Source organism: Montipora capricornis, chromosome 13 (assembly GCF_036669925.1).
Source record: "Montipora capricornis isolate CH-2021 chromosome 13, ASM3666992v2, whole genome shotgun sequence".
Lineage (NCBI taxonomy): Eukaryota > Metazoa > Cnidaria > Anthozoa > Scleractinia > Acroporidae > Montipora > Montipora capricornis.
The window spans coordinates 35263842-35273841 of NC_090895.1; the positions used below are offsets into that span (position 1 = coordinate 35263842).

General features: G+C 38.1%; 2 protein-coding genes across 3 annotated transcripts in view; one reads left to right on the plus strand and one right to left on the minus strand.

Moving 5' to 3' along the window:
- Positions 1-1820: 1820 nt before the first annotated feature.
- On the minus strand, positions 1821-9348 carry LOC138028362 (translationally-controlled tumor protein homolog). Its single transcript, XM_068875866.1, has 4 exons — positions 9217-9348; positions 7497-7567; positions 3525-3944; positions 1821-2369 (listed from the first exon to the last, which is right to left on the minus strand). The coding sequence occupies exons 1-4, from the start codon at positions 9242-9244 to the stop codon at positions 2367-2369; spliced, it is 522 nt and encodes a 173-aa protein (XP_068731967.1). The 5' UTR covers positions 9245-9348; the 3' UTR covers positions 1821-2366.
- Positions 9349-9406: 58 nt separating this feature from the next.
- The window catches only part of LOC138028361 (centrosomal protein of 295 kDa-like), a 17510-nt gene continuing 16916 nt past the window's right edge, over positions 9407-10000 (plus strand). Inside the window, exons 1-2 of one of the 2 annotated variants that reach the window (XM_068875864.1) lie at positions 9407-9491; positions 9610-9728. In XM_068875864.1, the coding sequence (XP_068731965.1) occupies positions 9672-9728 (57 nt within the window). In that variant the 5' untranslated portion in view covers positions 9407-9491; positions 9610-9671. Of the gene's footprint in view, positions 9527-9609; positions 9729-10000 lie in introns of both variants that reach the window. The other variant, XM_068875865.1, reaches the window with a different exon arrangement.

The following is a 10000-nucleotide window of genomic DNA, read 5'->3' on the forward strand; positions in this document are numbered from 1 at the left end:
ATAAACATCGACATGTTGCGTTGAAAATGTTGCGTGCATTTGGCCGGTCCGTTCAACACATGTCGCAACACCATGCAACATTGTTGAAAGATGTTACGCTGAGATGTTGCGAGCGTTTGACCAGGCCTTTATACCTAAATAATGAACCGACTTCAACCACGAAGTCGCTAAAAAATCGTGTTCAGTGCGCATGTGCAACAGCTTCACAAAGTAAAGCTGCAATGCTCCGTGCTTTTACTTTCTGGCAACTACTGCATTGTGTAGACATCACAAAGTATCCCCCTTACACTGACCAAAATAATATTGCAAGTTCTCTGTGATTTCTGGGTAGTTCCAGCCCTTTACAGTTTTTTTAGATCTCAAATTATATTCAATTTTTACTACCCTTCCATTAGGATAACCGGGTTAAACCAGAGGGAACACTGAAAATCGCTGACTGCAGACTGAAAATTCGGTTAGCCTGAATTTGACGTAAATAACATTCAGGTTAGCCTGTTTACGGTTAGCTCTCAATAATAGTGAGGTTAACGCCATATTTTACCCTTGGTCTGCACATTCTGCAGTCTGCGTTTTGGCGTGACCGAAACCAGAGTACCCTGGGACAAAAAAACTAAATTCACACAATGCCAGGACACAATAGACCACTTTCATAAATGGCGACTACTTTTACATTCTTTTGTCTCTATGTTAATTAGACCTACTGCCCTTATTTTGAAAACAAAAATTCTTTTTAAATTTGCTCATTGTAGAAAGGCTAGAAAGGCTCATTAGCATTAAAACAAAAAAATATTTTATTTGACCACCATCATGAAAGAGGTCTATGAAGGGCAAAGTACCGGCAGGTACAAAACGCAGGTCACATACAGGTCACAGGTCATTGTTTTATCTATACAGAAAGTATCCTAAACATTCATAAAAGCTAACCTTAGGCCTAAAAACTTTTCTTTAGGCCTAAAATTAGCTTTTATGAATGTTTAGGATACTTTCTGTATTGGTAAAACAATGACCTGTGACCTGTGACATGTGTTTTGTACCTGCAAAGTACTCTAAACACTCCCTCAACCCACCTCCTCACATATTGCAGTGTTTCAAATTTACTAAAAGGAAAAATAAATTTTATTTGAGACACTTGTTCCACATTTATTCAAAGTCATGAACTGCAGATTTTCAAGTGCACGATGTCAACTTGTCATCAACAAATCCATGCATATGATTATGGTACTACTGCTGTAAGGCCCTTTAAAGTGGCAGTCTATATCTTTCAATTCAACCTATGTGTTACATTCAATCTTAGTCCCTGGTTTAATCAGTGAATACCTACAGGTGGATTTTTCTTGCTTGGTTCTCTATGTGATAATGACTACCCTTTAATTTTTGCAAGGTTAAACTAGTTTTGTGGGAAAAGACCTAATTCCTTAGTTAAGTTGATTTTATCTATGTATGTGTAGTTACATTTGTACCTTCAGCAATGAAATATTTTGAAATTATTATTAACCCATTGACCACTGGGAGTGAAACTTAATAGATTTTCTTCTGTCTTATGCCAAACGACTTTTAGCCAGCAATGGGGGCTGGCTCAGAATTCAATGGGTTAACCAAGAAATGAAACCCTCTCTCTCCAAAAATAGCCAGTTATGGGTTGTATCCTGTCCAATGCCAGATAATTCTACTTGTCAACAGGGAACCTTTTAGGAACAAAAGGGTCAAACCCCAAAATAACTCCCAAACACCACTGGTCGTGATACCACTTGACATCTACCATTCGTAATAAACTTTTAGCAACATAAAGTTATAATCATCCAGCAAAAATATAACAAAAGGAAACGCAATGCTGAAATTTTATTAGTTCCCTCTGAAGGTCCAAAAAGCAGATTTGTATTTACAAAATACGTAAATTACCAGTCATAAAAAGGCATTGAAAGCAAATAACATTATTATTTTAGTTGAGCAAATCGTTGAACTGGAGAAGATGCATTTTTGAGTCATTTTCAACCACAAATCTTTACTAGCCCTATTGCAAAAGCATTGCATTACAATAATCAAAATTTGTTAAGGTTGGTTAAAAGAAACAAAAATTAATATTCACCAGGCCCCACCTGTTCAAAAGGCCAATAGCGCTATAAACCGGATAAATCACTATCCATTGAATAGCACAAAAATTAGTGGTTTTGCCATCACTTATCCACTGGATAGTGATTTATCTGGTAAATTATAGCACTATCCATTCTTTGAACAACTAGGGCCAAAATCATAATCAGCCCACAGTATTATTACGAGGCAGTCCATTTATTGTAAAAATGACAACAATACTTTGTGCACATTTTTTGACGATAGCTATGTGTTCTTCATATCGATCCATCAAATTCTCACTGTAAAAAAAAAAAGAACAGAAAATAAATTTTAACTCTGATGATGTTGTGCTGTTTTCTTCGTTTGATTCGGCCATGCTATGTGGATGATGGGGTTGCATGTTAATTGCTCCAGCTTTAAGACCCTCTCGAAGCACCAACTGGAGTTGTCATCAGCGGTCCAGAATTCAGGACCTAACATAATTCACACCAGAGAGGCTATGTTCACACCAATTTTTATATTTTCATCTGTCAACAGGTTTTTTCAAGTACTTCACTTGGAAGGTAGTGCCTCTTCTGGGTTGCTTAATTACTTCCTGCACAGACTGTGCTATGTGCTGGTATCAATGATCTACACAATTCTTGTTTTTTACTCATGTTATTGGGGACAATAAATACTACCCCTACTCCACCCGTGAAAAAAAATAGACTGACATTCTACAATTTAACATTTAGCATTTTCGATCTCCATCGTCTTTATGTTTGCATTTTCCAATCTGACACAGATTTTCAAAACACAAGAAAATACACAGCTGCAGCAAATTATAGTGCTGCTTATGTGATCCATTTTTTATTTTTGGCCGGGCAGTTTCTTACATTTTCTTTGGGCAACCAGGCTTTTCATTTTACCAAAAACAAGCCACATGATAAAAACAATTTTCTGGTGGTCTGGGGCAACCGAGGTCCCATTATTTAGGAGTAAAATGGTCGATGAGTCAATGAGTCAAGAGTCAATGAGACTCACAGTCAATATAGCAATAATTTATTGATTAAGCCTAAGCCCTTGTTTCAGTGATTAGGCCTAAGCACTCTCTGAGATTCTAGCTTTCATTTTATGGGTTAGGGTAACTGCACTAACTACTTGACTCATTGACTCAATGATTCATTGACTCACAAATACTTGATACTCGGAGCAACCAGACAATGGCTAATTACAAGCACTGTATAAAATCCAAAACAGGGAAGAAAAAAAATGACGTTCATGGGTGGGAATCAAAGCCATAATGTTTTTGTATAAGGTTGGACATGGTGCCCGATACCATGTTCTGGAATGAAACTACATCAATCATTAAAATCTATTTACAGCAGCTTTAGGCCTCACTTGATGATAAAAATATTACCATCCATACACCACCGGTGGACACACTGTTCAAATAAATGATTTACAATACCTACCATTTTCTCTTCCAACAATCCATCCTTGAAATAATATAAGAATGGCTTGTCCCCAACAAACTCAACAAAAATAAACATCGCTTCAGCATCACATGGATCCATATTTGGGTCTTCTACGGTAAACACCTGAAGGTCATCAAATTTTGACAGAAGACTTTTTATGACATCAGCGGCTTTCTCCTTAAATATCTTTCCTGCCTCAGGATTGCTCTCTTCAAGTTTTGCAAAAATCTTTTTTGCATATTTTCTTAAGCCTTTTCTGCACTCATCCTTTGAGCATGGAAATTCCCGAAGGTTGCTTGCCATTACGACGTCAATACCATGTCTACTTGCATCGTCAGCATCATCACCTCCTTCATCCTCAGCAGATTTATTTCCACCAATCATAGCGTCAGTTATTTCAGTTTTCTCAGTGGTGTACTAGGAGAAAATTTTAAATGATATTATTGGTTAAAATAGGCACAATATGCTCACAAAGAATTATGCAGATAAACGTGGATAACCACTCTGAGACCTGAATAATTCTCCACATCCTTCATACTTCCTTAATTTTGAAACGTCTCTAGAGCTTTAAATGACTGTGCAATGATTACCATTATAAAGCACATAAGGAAAACCATACATGTGGAATCACCTTCCTTATGGGGCTAGGTGCGCGGAATCCCTCAGGTCATTCAAAAGAAAAATCAGTAAAGCTCTATAAGGCACGGCATTCATGGAAAGCAGCTTTTTAATATAGTGTAGTTTATAGTTATAGTTGAGTAGTTACAGTTTTGATATTTCTGTAAATAGCTGAGGAATTGCCCACAGTTAAATAAAGTTTCATTAATGTACTGTAGATCAACCTACCAAAAATGTAACACATAGCATACCAAGAGCACAAGTGTTAATAATAATAATTTTATAGAGGAAATGCAGCACAAACAGTAAAGGAACAGGAAGGAAAAGGACAAGCAGTTCATGGACGAAATACTGGCAGAGGTGCAAGAGGAGTTTGTCCAGAAAAAGAAGCAATTGAAGCAACATAACAGGCTCAGAGTGTTTCAGATGCTTGTTATCCTACTGTTCCTCAGCTGGTAAAGGTAAAGGTCCTTATTTCACCAGGGTAACACGTGACAATGAACTAGAGTTACTGATAAACTTGTGGTCCTTGGTGTGCTCCTTTCACCTTTATCCCCTTCCTCCATCAACGCTCTTTTTTTTATGGGAATTCAAGGTTAAGCTACATGGATCAGAGAAAAGTGGAAACAGACGTCAATCGAATGAGATGGGGATTGAACTGGCAACCTCCAGCTCGGAAGGCCACACACTAACCGACTGAGCTACACCTCAAGCTCTACCGTCTGTGCTTTGAAGCCACCTGCAGCTGGGAGCTGGTCACTTGTACGTTTGTATCACATAATATGTGAAAGAGGATTATGTAAGTCTCTGGGTCAAAGTGATCATTGCAGTTATAAAGCAACTAAAGCACTTGCATACCCCGGTCCCAGAAGTTTTTCTTTGTTCTTCTTCTCGGATGAAATTTAGCCGTGAAGCGGCAACAACAAAGGGAAAAATAACACCTAGTTTTGGTCACTGCAAATCTTATAACCATGTAAGGTTTACAGTCCAGTATACAACTGTCGACTCTGATTGGTAGATATTTTAACATCAACGCAAATGCAATTTGATTGTTTGGCCACAGGGAAGGTGGAGATATTTGTCAGATTTATGGCTGACAAGCATGTGATAGTATGACTGTCATTGGGTGTTTTTTAGTTTGACAGTTGGTATCTGCATGGAAATGAGATTCGCAGGGACTGAAACCAGGGGTTTATCACTGTTTGTTGTCGCCACTTCACAGTTAAATTTCAAGAAGAAGAAGAAGAAGAAGAAGAAGAAGAAGAAGAAGGAGAAGAAGAAGAAGACGAAGAAGAAGACGAAGAAGAAGACGAAGAAGAAGACGAAGACGAAGACGAAGACGAAGACGAAGACGATGACAACGACGAAGAAGGAGAAGGAGCAGAAGGAGAAGTAGAAGGAGAAGGAGAAGAAAGAAAGAAAAACCTCAGGGACCAGGGTGGCCATCACAAAAAAGCTTGAATTATAGGAAAGATAAAGTTTATTAAGCTCTTTCTCAAAAGAGTTACCAGTAACCATCAGAGAAATAACCGCCTTGCTGCTAACAATAGCATGAAGAATGTCATGATCATGAACTTAAATCAATAATGCTGTTTCTGTAGAAAGGTTCACCTTACAGGCTGAAATCATGAAGGTTGTTTGTAACTTAATAATGAAGAGCCACTGATCTAATGACAATAGCCCTTATATGTGATGACGTCTGACTAGCTAAAATCACCACCAAGACTCAAATTCGAAAGTCAAACTTCTAAATTTTGGCTTGAGCTAAATCCCAAAGGAGCGAACTTGTATAGAAAACCAATGAGGGAACAGTATTGCACATCCAAATGATGTGAATAATTTTGTGCAAACAAAGCTTGGTGGTGAAATTAGCTACAATCCTGGTCAAAACTGTTGGGACAATTTGCACTTTTCCCCCTCCCCCCATTACAATGTAACTTGATTTTTCACGGTCTCCAAAATCAAGATCCGTTCATCGATCGCTGGCATGTTTCACTGAACATTGTCTGGGGGGAAGGGGCGCACAAAAAAGGCAGCGAAAGAAGAACACAAACACATGTTGTTCATATAACGATGGAAGCATGTACAGTAAATTCTCTACTATTCGCCCAAAATTTGTAGTTAGACATCATCACGCATAAGGCTCATTTTGGACAATACCTTCAGGTTAGAGTTAGGACAAAAGTCCTTGAATGAACCATTTTACAGTTGTTTGCTCGGCGGCCTAGCCTATGAATGGCTGTGAGGCTGCCGGTGACCTTGTATTCATACAGACATTCTTTTATCATGTAAATTGCGTTACTGTAATTCTAATTATTAGTCTGCATTAACACGTATAGCCAGGATTGACCCTAATTAGATGCACGCCCGATTTTGACATTCAACACGAAGTGTCCCTTTAAGTCTAAGCATTTGCAACCTATCCTATCCATTTTCAACAACAAGGAAAGGGTAAAGGTTAGTGTTTGTTTTAGCTTTGGGTAAATGCAGCAGTTAATCCTAACTTTAAAAGCAGCATTTGGGGGACACTTTGTGACATTTATTGTGTGTATTCCGAGACATCAGTGACGATGTTGACTTTGGTGAAAAGAGCAAGGGGACACTTCGTGACATTTATTAAAATCCACATGCATCTAATTAGGGTAAATCCTGGAAATAAGTGGGTGACTTAGCTACAACTGTAATATGGTATATTGCTGGAAATCAAAATCTTGTTTTCTACAGCAGCAGTGATAGTAGAGCCTCTCTATGGGTGCGTATGAACGTCGAATTTGTCGCGCTTTTTTCATCAAATCGTCGCTTTTTCAACGAAACCGTCGCTTTTTTGATTGGGGATCAAATGACTTATAATTTTCATATTAATTTTTTTAGATCTGACTGACTAATATTTTGTCTGAACACAATAATTTCTAAATCGTCGCTTCGTCGCTTCAATCTCTGAGATCTTTGTTTCATCAGTAGCGATCTTCGCGTCTTCGATTTCGTTGGAAATACTCATAGAGAGGCTCATAGTACTGCAATCTTAAGCACCAAGCACAGACCATTATGAAGGGAAATATTGACAATACTAGCAATGGTTGGTAAAAGCAAGTCGATGCAGGATTTCATGATCAATGAAGGCAGTCGATCTAACAAACAGGATTTAGAAAAGGATTTTATTGCAAGGGCACTTACAGTACACCATCGATACTCATTTCAGCAAAGTTGGAGAACTAAAAAAAATGTGTCGAAGAATCAAAAAGAGCTAAATCACCAGAGGAATCAGTTATAAATTTGTCTGAAAAACAATAACAGGATACATGTACCGGTAGTTTAGGATCGATGCGATAGAGCATTTTGTATTAAACTTACCCTGCCTTCAACTTCTAATAAAAGATCTTGTACTATTTTGCACTTGTATGCATCTGACAATACTTCACCTTCTGCACATCAAAAAGTAAAGAAGAACTAAGACTTCAACTACCTGTTACCAGTATCTTCCAAGATTGCTTTCACTGTATGAAATATTTACCAGTATTTTGTCAATGCGAAACTGTAAGAAAATTAACATTTCTTGTATATTTAGGGGAAAGTTTGAAGAACCTGTCACGGAAGAAATGATTATTATCTGCCTTCTCACAGCCAAGGGAATCGAGTCCTAATTTTTTTGCTCTAGTGATAAAGAGCATGAAGCCCACTGGAACACAAACTTGGCAAAGTACTCTTTTCCTAGTGTTAGCAAGCAAACAAAGTACTCAATAAAAATAATGGCTTTGTCACAGAATACACGACTGAGTAGGTGAAAAGGACTTTGATGATGTTGATTACAAAGAGGATTGTTCAATGCTGAAGAGTTCAAACAACAATTAAAATAATAGACTATAATAGCTCAGGCTCGTTTCCCATTTCACCAAACTGCCAGAATGGTCTAAGCAATTCATTTTGAATTCTTGACGATCCACTCAAATTTTATAATTGTACGTTTGAACAATTTAGCAACTCATTCGCACGATTTTAAAGTTGTTTGTTACCCATGTCTGTGCGTTTTCAGCCCTTTAACGGTTATCCAAAGTGTCTGTTTTGCCTTTCACAGTCACAAATGCTTCACCTTACTATTTTCTTTAACTCACTCAAAAACATTCTGTGCTTGTGAAGCACAAGTTGTAAAGGAGTACTGTAAAATTTAGCGGAGAGTGGGTGCCGCATTAGTGGGGAGGGAGGGGGGGAACGAGTTGTTTTTGTGCGAGTATGGGTAGGGTAAGTTAGACAAGGGGATGGTACTATTTAACAATTAGACTCGTAGCCCGCAAGGGCTACGGGTCAATAGCCCATGAGGCAAAGCCGAATGGGCTATTGACTGGTGGCCCTTGAGGGCGAAGGGTTTAATTGCTTTAGTATCACCCAACTAGTCGGACAGAAAAGGCAATAATAAAGTTAGCAAATGCAAGTTAAAGAAATATTTATTTGGGAATAAGACGAAAAAAAGCATCACGCTTTTTGCTACTCGAGGACTATTACTAATAGTCCTATAGTAGCATAGCCAATCAAAATGCAGGATTTGCATTTGTCCACTAGTTGGGTGATACTAAAGATGAATAGTGGTGTAAAGTATAGCCTTTAATTAGTCTCTCTTCTTGTGTGTAAAATTAATGAAACTGTTTTTCCTGTGGTGGGAAGAACACATGATACATGTGCGTTTCCTAAAATTCTCCTTTCAATGCAGTAACAGTTTCTTCCAATGCACGATCGAATTCTCTCTAGATCTAACGAGTTTATATTTGTATTGTAATGATCATCTTTATAATAATTATGTTTCGCCGAGTTCCCTGAGAATATCGATCATTCAGGTATACTTCGAATACCACATTCAACGAAAAACGCCATTGAAACAACTGCACCATATACGTTTCGTTGTGATTGAATTTGATCTGATGTCATAAAACAGTCGCACACCGACGGCCGAATCCATTTCACCGAAACGATGGATTAACAACAACGGCTATTCCGATCTCTGTAAATTCTCATCCTTAGGTAGTATTCTAAAAATGGGTTTCCCAAATGATAAAAAAACAACAAGGGCTTTGAATCTTACCATTGAGAATATCCTTGTAGATAATCATATTGACGATGCACAAAGATTCGTGACTTGATGTCAATTTCAACACGAGAGAAAAGGGAAAGATCTGGCGATTGCTGGGCGATATGTCATCCGCTAGATCCAGTAACCTAACGGTCACTCAAGGCTGTGACAATATGAGAGAGACTAGTGATGAACTATGTGGGGGAGGGAAGTACAAAATCATTTTGCTTTGCACTCATAAAACTTACCGTGTATCATTCTTTTTCCTTCGCTTAAGACTTTGCAAAGTTAGTATTACTCTTTCTTGAAATGCCTCGATTTGGTTAGTGTCCATTTCGTAGCATTTTCGTAGACTGTTTTTGTTTTGAAATCGAATTATCTTAGATTGGCTTAACGTTTCGTTAGGAAAGGATGATCAAGTTTTTGTTTACCTGGTCAAGCAAAGTACTTGCAATTGAAGGGAGGCGATGAAAAGGAGGACAGAGAAACGCAGAGAAACTTTGAGGCCAAGTCCCAACGAAGAGGTGAGCGTTCGATCGATCTTCAGAGCTGCTGTGGATCCTTTCAGATGAAGATATTTTAAAAATCTGTGAATCATTTCTTCAGTGTCACACCTTGCGGACCTTGTAACGATTACAACTGTTTAAGTAATTTCACAAGATCGTTGAAGGATCCTCCAAGACCCACCAAAGATCTTAGACAAGCAAGTTGTTGTATTACTTAAGGATCTTGAAAAGGAGTAGCGTCAACAAGTTTTCATCAGGATCCTTTCTTGGATCATTTTTCCTTGAATATC